At 41.7% G+C, this 15,414-nt stretch overlaps 1 protein-coding gene across 2 annotated transcripts in view; it reads left to right on the forward strand.

The window, feature by feature from the left end:
- The window catches only part of LOC115226135 (splicing factor, suppressor of white-apricot homolog), a 42,926-nt gene extending 34,305 nt beyond the window's left edge, over positions 1–8,621 (forward strand). For both annotated transcript variants that reach the window (XM_029797124.2, XM_029797125.2), the window contains exons 13-17: positions 681–875; positions 3,173–3,505; positions 4,074–4,265; positions 5,840–5,957; positions 8,253–8,621. In XM_029797124.2, coding sequence (XP_029652984.1) covers positions 681–875; positions 3,173–3,505; positions 4,074–4,265; positions 5,840–5,957; positions 8,253–8,333 — 919 coding nt within the window. In that variant the 3' untranslated portion in view covers positions 8,334–8,621. The remainder of the gene's footprint in view (positions 1–680; positions 876–3,172; positions 3,506–4,073; positions 4,266–5,839; positions 5,958–8,252) is intronic.
- The last annotated feature ends 6,793 nt before the right edge of the window (positions 8,622–15,414 follow it).

Raw genomic sequence — 15,414 nt, forward strand, 5'->3', positions numbered from 1 at the left:
GTATGATCATTACCAGCGTTGCTTTACCGGCACCTGTGCCTGTGCTAGTAGGGTGCCAAGAGCACCATTCGAGCATGATCGTTGCCAGAGCAGCCAACTGGCTTCCATACCCGTTGCATGTAAAAGGGCACCATTCGAGCATGATGGTTACCAAAAAGATTCGAGCGAGGTCATTACCAGTACCGCCTGACTGCCCCCCCACCCCCTGCCGGTGGCACATAAAAAGCACCCACTACACTCTTGGAGTGGTTGGCGTTAGGAAGGGCATCCAGCTGTAGAAACTCTGCCAGATCAAGACTGGAGCCTGGTGCAACCATCTGGTTCGCCAGTCCTCATTCGAAACTGTCCCACCCATGCTAGCATGGAAAGCGGACATTAAACGATGATGATGATGATGTATAAAAATGTGTGTGCTAGCACATTGATTGAGTAGGGCCATGATCAAAGACATTCTGTCTGTGGCCATCTCCTCTCATGTTGTGCATCTGGAAGCTCATAGTGCAATGTGAACTTTCTTATTTAAGGCTGTCGAATGTGATTTACAGTTGATTTAGCTTCTATTTCTAGCAAGTCATGTATGAAAGGATTCTGAATCCAGAGCTGTGGAACCTGTTGTGCTATATTCGTTGGTTTTCTTTGAAACCCCCGTCTGCAATGGCCCTTTTGTGTTTCCTTTGCAGATACAACTCCAGTGCTTCTTCGTCGCAGCGGAGAGGAAGCTCGCAGCCCCAGGAACGTTCGAGGTCTCCGGGCAGTCGCAAGTCAAGGAAACGCAGCCCGTCACGGAAACACAGTCGTTCGAAGTCTCCGGGGAAACAGTTGAAGAGGAGCAAATCTCCAAGTCCACACAAACATCGGAACCATTCGAAATGCAGGTAAGTGGAACAGGTGTTACTGTGCAGGGGAAGGAGATCCCTGCCAAGTAGTAGTAGTAGTAGTCGTCCTCCTCCTCCTTTCTACTCTAGGCCTTCTACTCTAGCTTATCAACATAGAGGAGCTCCCAGGGGTAGCCCGTCTTAAATTCGAACCACTTTACAGGGTATACTGGGTACTTTCACTGTGGTACCAGCACTGGCAGGGGTCACCAAGACCCCCCTTGACTGGGGGTGGGAGTTGGTGTTGGAGGAGCTAGCTTTGTGCATGTTGGTGAGCGGTTGAAAAATATAATGGAGAAAAGAAGGAAGAGAGAGTTAGGGAGAGAAAAAAAGGGACAGAGATAGATAGGGGAGAAGTGTCTGGACAGATCCTCAAAGTAAAGGGGAAGGTGAATAAAGGTGAAAGGATAAGAGAGGAGTGGGATGGTGGTGAGGTAAGATTTAGGGGATAGTTTCATAAGAGTTTGAGCAAGTATAGGCGCGGGAGTGGCTGTGTGGTAAGTAGCTTGTTTACCAACCACATGGTTCCGGGTTCAGTCCCACTGCGTGACACCTTGGGCAAGTGTCTTCTACTATAGCCTCGGGCCGACCAAAGCCTTGTGAGTGGATTTGGTAGACGGAAACTGAAAGAAGCCTGTCGTATATATGTGTATATATATATATATATATATATATATGTGCGTGTGTGTCTGTGTTTGTCCCCCTAGCATTGCATGGCAACCGATGCTGGTGTGTTTACGTCCCCGTCACTTAGCGGTTCAGCAAAAGAGACCGATAGAATAGTACTGGGCTTACAAAGAATAAGTCCCGGGGTCGATTTGCTCGATTGAAGGCGGTGCTCCAGCATGGCCGCAGTCAAATGACTGAAACAAGTAAAAGAGTAAAAGAGAAAAGAGCAAGTGATGGTGAGAGATATAGGGGTGGTTTGGGAGAATTGGAGTGCCACATAAAAAGCATTGGTGTGGGTACTGGTTGTACAAAGTACAAAGTTCTGGTTATGGTCCCGCGTAAAATGTACGGTTGAAAGTACCATGTAAAAAGCATTAGTGATCATCATCATCATCGTTTAACGTCCGCTTTCCATGCTGGCATGGGTTGGACGATTTTGACTGAGGGCTGGCGGCCACGCGGCGCATAGACGAACAGAGAAAGCAAGGTGGCGTGAAGGCGGCGGCCACCCGCCGGGCTGACAGCGTCTTAGGCTGACGTCTCGGGCATCCTGCCGAACGATCCTGGAAACATCCACCTGCAGACTGCAAGCCCTCAATACAGTCTGGACCCCCTTGGGGTGCGACGGTCACCTAGAACATGACTATCCAGCGTGGGCCAACCCGTAAGCTTACAGGTCTGATTTTTTTGAACTTACGGGTCGGACCACGTCACTGTATTTACTCAGTGACTGACGGCATTGATCGCGCCTACGTCCACTCTTGATCTGGCAGAGTTTCTACAGCTAGATGCCTTTCCTAATTCCAGTGCTACATAAAATGTACTGGTGATAGTGCCATATAAAAGGTACTGGTGATGGTGCCATGTAGGAAGCACTTGTGGTAGTACCATGTAAAAAGCACCCCTTACACTCTGTAAAGTGGTTGGCATTAAGAAGGGAATCAAGCTGTTGAATTCAAGAAAAATCATACAGCCTTGTCAGTTCCTGTCAAGACATCCAACCCATGCCAGCATGGAAAAACAAATGTTGGATCTTTTCGGTTTGAACGGCAATTTTTTATCATAAATTCCACGTAACTAAACACTTTTAAACTTCGTATTCTGGTAGAATGTGTTCATAAAACATCTTTTTCTCTTGGCTTTATTGAGAAAATTCTATAGTTTGTAAGGTATTTGTGGGTTGTTTTTCTTCAATTTCTGCAACTTCAACCAATCAATGACGTCTATTGAGATAAAAAAAAACATTCTGTGCCGTATGAATATGTCCCTCGTTTAAGAAACAGATTGGGTTTATTTACATTTGCAAAGAAAAAAAGATACCCTTCCCCCTAACCCTAAAACAGATTGAAATGCAATAGATCGATACTAGGATCATAATTATGGGTGACAATTTCATAGGACACCGCTAGAAAAAAACTGCCATTCAAACCGAAAAGATCCCTAACCCTACAGCAGATTGAAATGCAATAGATTGATACTAGGGTCATAATTATGGGTGACAATTTCATATGACGCTGCTAGAAAAAACTGCCGTTCAAACCGAAAAGATCCCAAATGTTAAATGTTGATGATGATGATGGAGGTCAGTTTCTTTGCATCATACTTTGTAATTTTCTTTCTCCCTTCAGATCCGTATCCCGGTCTCCCAGTAAATACAGCTCATCAAGCCGTCAACTACGATTGATGGAACAGTCTCCCAAACACTACAGCAGACATCAGTCACCCGTACACCATTCCAGATCTCACCTCAGCAGTGCTGTTTCCTCGCAGACCCGCGTAGAGAAGTCCCGATCCAGATCCAGGTCTCGCTCCTTTAAAGAACGCTCCAAGTCCCCGTATTCCAGGAAGTCCGGCAAAAGCCCCTCCAGAAAGCAAGGCTACTCCAAGTCTCCGTCAAAGAAAAGCAAATCGCGTTTAAAGTCTCCCAGCTCCAAGAAGAAGCACAAAAGATCTCGGTCAAGGTAAGTACTTTGAGCGGCGTTACTGTCATTAGATTGTATGGCCATGCTGGAGCACAGCCTTAAGAGTTTTGATCAATCTGTAGGCGCAGAAGTGGCTGTGTGGTAAGTAACTTGCTTACCAACCACATGGTTCCGGGTTCAGTCCACGCACAAGGCTTTGGTCGGCTCGAGGCTATAGTAGAAGACACTTGCCCAAGGTGCCATGCAGTGGGACTGAACCCGGAACCATGTGGTTGGTAAACAAGCTACTTACCACACAGCCACTCCTGCATATATATATACGACGGGCTTCTTTCAGTTTCCGTCTACCAAATCCACTCACAAGGCATTGGTCGGCCCGAGGCTATAGTAGAAGACACTTGCCCAAGGTGCCACGCAGTGGGACTGAACCCGGAACCATGTGGTTGGTAAACAAGCTACTTACCACACAGCCACTCCTACGCCTTGGTAATTTAGCTGCTATTTCTATTTGCCTTTGTAACCATGGAAACTATGAAGAGATGCCTTTTTGTTACATCTGCGTCTGTGTTCTCATGCGACCTCTTCCTGTTGCATTTCTTCCTCAAAGATCTCCCAGCAAGAAGCAACAGAAGCTGTCAAGATCCGAAAACGACAAACACTCGAGCAAATCCAGCAGCAAATCGAAAAAGGATTCCAAAGACAAATGCTCCAAGCGTGAGAGCTCGAGGAAACGAGCCACGGAGTCGAGAGAGAAGGATTCTCCCAAGATCCAACCCTTGCTGGTCGATTTGACACTCAAGTAAGTAGACTCTTTTCTTTTCTTGGACAATTATACATATATACTCTTTACTCTTTTACTTGCTTCAGTCTATTGACTGCGGCCATGCTGGAGCACCGCCTTTAGTCGAGCAAATGACCCCGGGACTTATTCTATCGGTCTCTTTTTGCCGAACTGCTAACTTACGGGGACGTAAACACACCAGCATCGGTTGTCAAGCAATGCTAGGGGGACAAACACAGACACACACACATACATATATATATACGACAGGCTTCTTTCAGTTTCCGTCTACCAAATCCACTCACAAGGTATTGGTCGGCCCGGGGCTATAGCAGAAGACACTTGCCCAAGATGCCATGCAGTGGGATTGAACCCGGAACCATGTGGTTGGGAAGCAAGCTACTTACCACACAGCCACTCCGCGTATATATTGCAGAACTTTAACGTCCTTTTTCCATGCTAGCATGGGTTTGATGGTTCGACCGGGGTCTGGTAAGCCATGGAGGCTGCACCAGGCTCCAGTCTGATCTGGCAGTGTTTCTACAGCTGGATGTCCAGCCTAACGCCAACCACTCCATGAGTGTAGTGGGTGTTTTTTACGTGCCACCGGCACAGGAGCCTGAACAGGCTGGCAAACGGCCATGATTGGTCAGTGCTTTTAGGTGTCACCGACACGGATGCCGGTCAAGCGCTGCTGGAATCTGCCACATTCAGATGGTGCTTTTTACATGTCATTGGCACGGGTGTCTTAACTACAATTTCCATTTGAATTTTGATTTTGATAACCCCAGTTGATATACGGATTTTTATAAATATGCCTTACAAGGAAATTACATCCTCAATATATATATATATATCACCGTGACCGACCAGGCTATCAGATGTTGCTACACATCGCTGGTCACAATGCGCTTTGCATTGTTTTAGCCTTCAAATGACGCCACCCCGCTGGCTAAGCAAGCAGGCTAACAGAAGAAAGAGTGAGAGAAAGTTGTGGCGAAAGAGTACAGCAGGGATCACCACCAACCCCTGCCGGAACCTCGTGGAGCTTTAGGTGTTTTCGCTCAATAAACACTCACAACACCCGGTCTGGGAATCGAAACAGTGATCCTACAACCACGAGTCCGCTGCCCTAACCACTGGGCCATTGCGCCTCCACATATATATACCTACATACATCATCATCATCATCGTTTAGCGTCCGCTTTCCATGCTGGCATGGGTTGGACGGTGCAACTGGGGTTTGGGAAGCCAGAAGGCTGCACCAGGCTCCAATCTTGATCTGGCAGTGTTTCTACAGCTGGATGCCCTTCCTAACGCCAACCACTCCATGAGTGTAGTGGGTACTTACCAGACGAAGCTGACAACGGCCACGGTCGGATGGTGCTTTTTACGTGCCACTGGCATCAGATTACGATTTTGATTTACATACATATATATATACACATATCCATACACACAGAATATTGAGCTCTTAACACTTGGATTCACAGAAGCATCGTTGTGGCCTACAAACATGTCTGAATGGTACCAAAATGTATATATTTATTTATTTATTTGTCTTGATGTTGTTTGTAAATCTCTGTTTCCAGGCCTGAGACTACATTTGATCTCACTTCATCGAGAATTGAAATCCGCAGCAACAGTCCACAGCCTCTCCAGACCTCGTTGGAGCCGACAGTAAACAAAAGCGAACAACCAGTTTCAGAAGTAAGGACGACTTAAATAAAATTTCCCTTATATATATATATACACACACACATGTATGTATATGTGTATTCTTTTAATGTGTGTATATATATATATATATATAAGTATATGTGTATGTGTGTGTTTATATATATATAAGTATATATGTGTATGTGTGTATATATGTCTACATATGTGTGTATATGTATTTATCTTTATATATACTTGTGCATATATATATATGTATATTTATATATGTATATATGTGCCCATATATATGCATGTGTGTGTGTCTATATATATATATATATATATATATACACACACACATGTATGTTTGTGTTTGTATATCTATATGTGTGTGTGTGTATGTATATATATATATATATATATATATCACTGTGATCACCGTGACTGACCAGGCTATCATGTTGCTACATATCGCTGGTCACAATGCACTTCGCATTGCTTTAGCCTTCAAATGACGCCACCCCGCTAGCTAAGTGAGCAGGCCAATATATATATACACACACACACACACACGTATATATGTATGTCTATATATATATATATATATATATATATATATATATGTATGTATGTGTGCATATATGTATGTTTATACAACTAATGTAGGATAAAATTTTTTCGGGGAAAAAGTTTTTTATCAATGGCCAGCATATCAAAAAATACCTTTAAAGGTTAAATTTATAAACAATTTACAAAATAAGGGCAAAAGAAAAATTCTAATGCCAAATATGCCGAAAGAAAGACAAAAATTGTCAATAACCATTATAATTTATGCGTCTCGAAACAAACCGATAGAAATCTCTAAAAAATTCGTTATTACCGTATTGGTCCAATTTCGGGGTTAATTTGTAAGAATTTTCTCCTCTTCAGCGGCAAATACGCGAGATATAAGTGAAATACTTACTCATACCCATGGAAAAAGCAAGCACCAAGTCCCGTATGTTATATATATATAAGTATATATGTGTATGTGTGTATATATGTCTACATATGTGTGTATATGTATTTATCTTTATATATACTTGTGCATATATATATATGTATATTTATATATGTATATATGTGCCCATATATATGCATGTGTGTGTGTCTATATATATATATATATATATATACATACACATGTATGTTTGTGTTTGTATATCTATATGTGTGTGTGTATGTATATATATATATATATATATATATATCACTGTGATCACCGTGACTGACCAGGCTATCATGTTGCTACATATCGCTGGTCACAATGCACTTCGCATTGCTTTAGCCTTCAAATGACGCCACCCCGCTAGCTAAGTGAGCAGGCCAATATATATATACACACACACACACACGTATATATGTATGTCTATATATATATATATATATATATATATATATATGTATGTATGTGTGCATATATGTATGTTTATACAACTAATGTAGGATAAAATTTTTTCGGGGAAAAAGTTTTTTATCAATGGCCAGCATATCAAAAAATACCTTTAAAGGTTAAATTTATAAACAATTTACAAAATAAGGGCAAAAGAAAAATTCTAATGCCAAATATGCCGAAAGAAAGACAAAAATTGTCAATAACCATTATAATTTATGCGTCTCGAAACAAACCGATAGAAATCTCTAAAAAATTCGTTATTACCGTATTGGTCCAATTTCGGGGTTAATTCGTAAGAATTTTCTCCTCTTCAGCGGCAAATACGCGAGATATAAGTGAAATACTTACTCATACCCATGGAAAAAGCAAGCACCAAGTCCCGTATGTTTATATATATATAAATATATGAAAGAATGGAGTTGAACGACGATTTAACAAATTTCCTTTATTTTCGACATATGTTTCGAAGGCTGCATATTCCTAATTGCGAAGGAATAAGGAGTACATTATGCCACTTTCTCATCAGGAAAAACAAGGAACTTATGTCGAGAAAGTGGCATAATGTACTCCTTATTCCTTCGCAATTAGGAATATGCAGCCTTCGAAACATATGTCGAAAATAAAGGAATTTTGTTAATTTGTCGTTCAACTCCATTCTATCATATATTTATATTTTTAAAAAAACATACAAATTTCCACACGAAAGCACGTAACTTCAAACGTGTCTTCTCTGATGTGAATTTGCTACCCAGGTATCGGGTAACCGAATTATCCATAACAAGATAATTCATTCAACTACTCAAATATATATATTATATATATATGTGTGTGTGTGTATATATGTTTGTGTTTGTATATTTATATATGTATGTGTATATAAATCATTTAAGTTTTGTTTCTGTTTTTTCCAGTCGATGCTATCCAAAGTCCGGGCCATGTTGAAAGCCAGCCGCCAAGCCATCCTCAAGGAAGACACCAGTTCTGACTTATGACATTAGCTGATATGCATTTCTGATCCTTCGCTGTTTTCTTGATGGATTTTTAAGATGAAATCTTAACTGGAGAAAAAAAAAAAGACCCTTTATTATATGGGCAGAAGTGAGAGGGTCCCCACACACATTTGGACCTGAATTTTTGTTCTCTTGTCTCCCACATTTTTAACAAACTGGTTAGTGGGACCTTCTCACCCAACCCTCTTGATCTAGTAGCCAAATCTCCCTCGTCCTGTCACCTCAAGTTATAGAGTACAGGGAGCCTATATGTGGTCACTTGGCCTGCTAGAAATAAAGCTAAATCTCCCTCAAAGCTGATCCTATTTTACTGTCTCAAATAAAGAAGGATAGAAGGAGCCTCTATGTGATGGCTTGAGCCGCTAGAAATAGCAGCTAAATCTTGCTCAAATGACACTCTACTTTATTAAAAAGAGGAAGTATATATCTTAGATACCACAGCTGTTCACCTACTGAAGAAAACAGGATGGTCATGGTTGGAATGCCAGTGATCATAGGCTGCCCTCAAAGCTGATCCTATTTTTCTATCTCAAATAAAGAAGGCTAGAAGGAGCCTCTAAGTGATGACTTGAGCTGCTAGAAATAGCAGCTAAGTCTTGCTCGAATGACACTCCACTTTATTAAAAAGAGGAAATATATATCTTAGATACCACAGCTGTTCACCTACTGAAGAAAACATGATGGTCATGGTTGGAATGCCAGTGATCATAGGCTGGCTTGTTTGTGGGTGACCTGGTGGTAAAGGAGCCTGAGTTTTTTTTATTGTTGCTGTGAATGTAATGGCGAGAGGTGGGGTGAGAATTCCAGGTCCTTGGCCGACCCCTTTTTGGTGGGAGGCAGCACCATAACAGCTGGAATAATTCTGGTTGACCCTTTTTTGTGATCGTCTTTTTAAGCAACTACCCTACCTGAATGCGTCTCTGCTCTTTTTGAAAACAGTCAAAAATTTGGAAAAAAGCTTCGTCAAATTATATTCCAAACATAAATTGACAAAAGACAAATAATGTATATTGAGTGGAGGCACAATGGCCCAGTGGTTAGGGCAGCGGACTCGCGGTTTCGATTCCCAGACCGGGCGTTGTGAGTGTTTATTGAGCGAAAACACCTAAAGCTCCACGAGGCTCCGGCAGGGGATGGGGGTGATCCCTGCTGTACTCTTTCACCACAACTTTCTCTCACTCTTACTTCCTGTTTCTGTTGTACCTGTATTTCAAAGGGCCGGCCTTGTCACTCTCTGTGTCACACTGAATATCCCCGAGATGACCCAGTGGTTAGGGCAGCAGACTCGCAGTCGTAGGATCGCGGTTTCGATTCCCAGACCGGGCGTTGTGAGTGTTTATTGAGCGAAAACACCTAAAAGCTCCACAAGGCTCCGGCAGGGGATGGGGGTGATCCCTGCTGTACTCTTTCACCACAACTTTCTCTCACTCTTACTTCCTGTTTCTGTTGTACCTGTATTTCAAGGGGCCGGCCTTGTCACTCTCTGTGTCACGCTGAATATCCCCGAGAACTACATTAAGGGTGCACGTGTCTGTGGAGTGCTCAGCCACTTGCACGTTAATTTCACGAGCAGGCTGTTCCGTTGATTCGGATCAACTTTGTCACAGGTCACGGTGTCCCCATTTGATGCACAAGATTGAAGAAAGCTAAGGCGGCAAGCTGGCAGAAACGTTAGCACGCTGGTTGAGCGAAATGCTTAGCGGTAGTTTTTGTTTTGTCTGTCTTTACGTTCTGAGTTCAAATTCTGCCGAGATCAACTTCGCTGTTGGGGGTTAATAAATTAAGTATCCGTTGTGTACTGCAGGTTGATCTAATCAACTGTCTCTCTCCACCACCCTCAAAACAATTTTCGGGCCTTGTGCCTAGAGTAGAAAAGAAAAGATTGAACAAAGGTTTTGTTGATGAAAGCATTTTGATTTTTGGATGTCCCAACAATATAGGGTCCAGGTTTCACAGCTGTAATCCATACGTCTTTCTGTATTAATATCAGTAAATATAATTCCTGGTGTCCCTTGCTCTGTCTTCCTCCATCCTGCCCCATATTCTTTTAAAAATGTTTATTTGTTCCCCACTGTTCACAGTTGCTATTGTTACAGATTTCCCCGGGTTAAAACCACTGTTAAACCTGTGAAGATACAGGCTTGAAATAAAAAGGTCCTGGGCCCCCCCGATTCATTCGTCTAGAAAACACACATCAACCAGTGTTGGTGTGTTTACATCCCCATAGCTTAGCAGTTCCCCACTGTTTACAGTTGCTATGGTTACAGATTTCCCCGGGTTAAAACCACTGTTAAACCTGTGAAGATACAGGCTTGAAATAAAAAGGTCCTGGGCCCCCCCGATTCATTTGTCTAGAAAACACACATCGACCAGTGTTGGTGTGTTTACATCCCCATAGCTTAGCAGTTCCACACTGTTTACAGTTGCTATGGTTACAGATTTCCCCAGGTTAAAACCACTGTTAAACACTGACCGCCACACCATCGCATTCTTCACTCCACCTCCCCTCCTGGGGTCAGATTTACTCTCCATAAATACTACCACTACCACTATTTTTTTTTTTGTCTTTTCCAAACCTTCACCTTCTGGAAAAATTCGCATCCACAGTGTAATTACCCATCCCTGCGTGGTACCCTGCAGTACCTCACCATATCACTGCGAGGTACCCCGCAGTACCTCACCATATCTCTGCGAGGTACCCTGCAGTACCTCACCATATCTCTGCGAGGTACCCTGCCGTACCTCACCACATCATCTTCCTTCTATAAATTTATTGAACTCTCTCTGTCTCTCTTAGAGGTAGCTGTACAATGTATATTCTACTTATTCATCACTATGTAATATGTATATATATATGTGTGTGTGTGTGTGTATATATATCGCATAAGTTTTGTAATGCATGTTTATATAATGATATGCAGTTATGTTTGTGTGTGTGTGTGGTAAATATATATATATATATGTATACACACATATACACATGTATGTATATATATATACTAATGTTAATTGAAAGTATGAAAAGTATGTATGTATATGGTTGTGTATGTGTATGTATATATGTGTATATATAAACATAGCAAAATAAAATGTGAATGTATTTCCGATGAAATATATAAGGATTGTGTATGTATAAAGCTATGTTATGTATATGTGTGTGTGTGTGTGTGTATATATATATGTAAATATTTAACATCAATAAAAGTGTTAAGAAAACAAGTTATTGGATTTTTTGTTTTTACTCTCTCCTTATCCCTCTCTCTCTCAATTTGAAATTTAATGAGGAAGCCTCTGCTCAGTCAGTCAAACTGAAATAACAGCCAAATAATCCTCAAATACACCCTATGTTGTTGTTTTTTTATTTTAAAAAGGGTATATATATATTCTTTTATATATATATGTGTGTGTGTATATATATATGTGTATATATATATATGTATGTATATATGTATGTATGTATATATATATGTATATATATAATGGGAAGCTTTATGAAAACAAAAGATGAAGGCAGGTGGAGTACAAACAAACAAATGTATTAGTATGGCGCTCAGGAATAGAAACAGAACAAGTCTTTTACGTTTCGAGCCTACGCTCTTCGACAGAAAGATACACAGAAAAGAAACAAGGAGAGAAAAAAAATGCGTGCAGAAGCTAATGATTCAACATGTATATATATAATATATATGTATGTATGTATATGTATATATATATATATGTGTAAATATATTGGTAAAAACAGTAAGATAACAAAAGAAAGAAAGAGACCTCAATATTATGTAAATAGAGGAATTTATCTGTAAATGTAATGTGTGACAATTATTCGGTAGCCATGACATAACCCCAAGTTTCAGATGTTGGGGGCAAAAACCCACACCGCCATCTCTTCGATTATCCGGCTATTGGAAAAATGACCGTTACACAAAGGGTAATTACTGTGTTATTAACCACTATTTAGACAAAAGAGCTGTTCGAATGACCGCTAATTAAGGTAAGGGGGTGAAAAGTTCATAGTATTTGCGTAAGCACGCCTGTTCATACATACACGTGCGTACGTATACATTCATCCACCCTCACTTGAAAAAAAATACACATCTTCACTCGCATCCTTCACCGCACAGGAGTGGCTGTGTGGTAAGTAGCTTGCTAACCAACCACATGGTTCTGGGTTCAGTCCCACTGCGTGGCACCTTGGGCAAGTGTCTTCTGCTATAGCCCCGGGCTGACCAATGCCTTGTGAGTGGATTTGGTAGACGGAAACTGAAAGAAGCCTGTTGTATATATATATATGTATGTGTTTATATGTTTGTCCCTCTAGCATTGCTTGACAACTGATGCTGGTGTGTTTATGTCCCCGTTACTTAGTGGTTCGGCAAAAGAGAACCGATAGAGTAAGTACTGGGCTTGCAGGGAGTGAGTCCCGGGGTCGATTTGCTCGACTAGAAGTGGTGCTCCAGCATGGCCGCAGTCAAATGACTGAAACAAGTAAAAGAGTATACGCATACAAACCCGCACATATGCGCACCGTAAAAGTTCACACATACATCTACATGTGCACAAGCGCAGGAAAAAACAGGGTTACGGGTAACAATACAGAAAAAAGGCATAAGGAAGTATACAAAGAGTAAACCTTGTTTATATACACACAAACATGCATGCACAGTTTCCGTCTACAAAATCCAATTGCAAGGCTTGGTCGGTCCAAGGCTATAGTAGAAGACACTTGCCCAAGGTGCCATGTGGTTCCGGGTTCAATCCCTCTGCGTGGAACCTTAGACCGACCAAAGCCTTCTGAGTGGATTTGGTAGATGGAAACTGAAAGAAGCCTGTCATATATATATATATATATATATTATATATATATGCAGGAGTGGCTGTGTGGTAAGTAGCTTACTAACCAACCACATGGTTCCCCGGGTTCAGTCCCACTGCGTGGCACCTTGGGAAAGGGTCTTCTACTATAGCCTTGGGCCGACCAAAGCCTTGAGAGTGGATTTGGTAGACGGAAACTGAAAGAAGCCTGTCAATATATATATGCAGGAGTGGCTGTGTGGTAAGTAGCTTACTAACCAACAACATGGTTCCCCGGTTCAGTCCCACTGCGTGGCACCTTGGGAAAGGGTCTTCTACTATAGCTTGGGCCGACCAAAGCCTTGAGAGTGGATTTGGTAGACGGAAACTGAAAGAAGCCTGTCATATATATAATATATATATATATGCAGGAGTGGCTGTGTGGTAAGTGCTTACTAACCAACCACATGTTCCCCGGGTTCAGTCCCACTGCGTGGCACCTTGGGAAAGGGTCTTCTACTATAGCCTTGGGCCGACCAAAGCCTTGAGAGTGGATTTGGTAGACGGAAACTGAAAGAAGCCTGTCATATATATATATATATATATTATATATATCATGAGTGGCTGTGTGGTAAGTAGCTTACTAACCAACCACATGGTTCCCCGGGTTCAGTCCCACTGCATGGCACCTTGGGAAAGGGTCTTCTACTATAGCCTTGGGCCGACCAAAGCCTTGAGAGTGGATTTGGTAGACGGAAACTGAAAGAAGCCCGTCGTATATATAAATATATATATATATGCGTGTGTGTGTCTGTGTTTGTCCCCTTAGCATTGCTTGACAACCGATGCTGGTGTGTTTATGTCCCCATCACTTAGCTGTTCGGCAAAAGGAACCGATAGAATAAGTACTAGGCTTACAAAGAATAAGTCCCGGGGTCGATTTGCTCGACTAAAGGCTGTGTTGCAGCATGGCCGCAGTCAAATTACTGAAACAAGTAGAAGAGTAAAGAGTATATATACACACGCACAAAGACTGCGGCCATGCTGGAGCACCACGTTTAGTCGAGCAAATCGACCCCAGGACATATTCTCTGCACGCCTAGTACTTATTCTATCGGTTTCTTTTGCCGAACTGCTAAGTTACGGGGACGTAAACACACCAGCATCGGTTGTCAAGCAATGATGAGGGGGACAAAGACAGACACACAAACGCATATATATATATATACGATGGGCTTCCTTCAGTTTCCGTCAACCAAATCCATTCACAAGGCTTTTGTTGGCCCAAGGCTATAGTAGAAGACACTTGCCCAGGGTGCCACGCAGTGGGACTGAACCCGGAACCATGTGGTTGGTAAGCAAGCTACATACCACACAGCCACTCCTGCATATATATATATATATACATATATACGACAGGCTTCTTTCAGTTTCCGTCAACCAAATCCATTCACAAGGCTTTGGTCGGCCGCAGTGGGATTGAACCCGGGACCATGTGGTTGGTAAGCAAGCTACTTACCACACAGCAACTCCTGCACCCGTATATTCATTCTTTTCGAAAGTAACGAGGAAACGCATTTGATGGGGCACGTTTGTGTACTTATGTCGCATATTTTTTATCACAGGTATTATCTGGCGTGAAGGGTAGATTCCAAAGACACCTGAAATGGTTTGAGAGGGCTCCCTGTAAATATTGTCTGGGATTTTTTTGGTTTGAACGGCAGTTTTTTCTAGCGGTGTCATATGAAATTGTCACCCATAATTATGACCCTAGTATCGATCTATTGCATTTCAATCTGTTTTAGGGTTAGGGGTGGGGGAGAAGGGTATCTTTTTTTTCTTCAGAAATGTCAATAAACCCAATCTGTTTCTTAAACGAGGGACATATTCATACGGCACAGAATGTTTTTTTACCTCAATAGACGTCATTGATTGGTTGAAATTGAAGAAAAAAAACAACAAATATCTTACAAACCATAGAATTTTTTCAATAAAACCAAGAGAAAAAAATGTTTTATAAACACATTCTACCAGTGTACGAACTTTGGTCAAACCGAAAAGAACTTAGTATTATAATCTCTTACAGAACCTTTTTCCCAAATTTGAAGCCCCCAAAATTTGGGGGTTCCTTATATACGTTAAAATAGGGTAATTCGAGATATTCGGCTGCTATTTCTAGCACGTCCAGTGACCACTTAGCGGCTATATCGTTGCCTTGTTGCTGTCAATTATAGAATTTTCTCAATAAAGCCAAGAGAAAAAGATGTTTTAT

The sequence above is a fragment of the Octopus sinensis genome, linkage group LG29, assembly GCF_006345805.1.
Source record: "Octopus sinensis linkage group LG29, ASM634580v1, whole genome shotgun sequence".
NCBI lineage: Eukaryota > Metazoa > Mollusca > Cephalopoda > Octopoda > Octopodidae > Octopus > Octopus sinensis.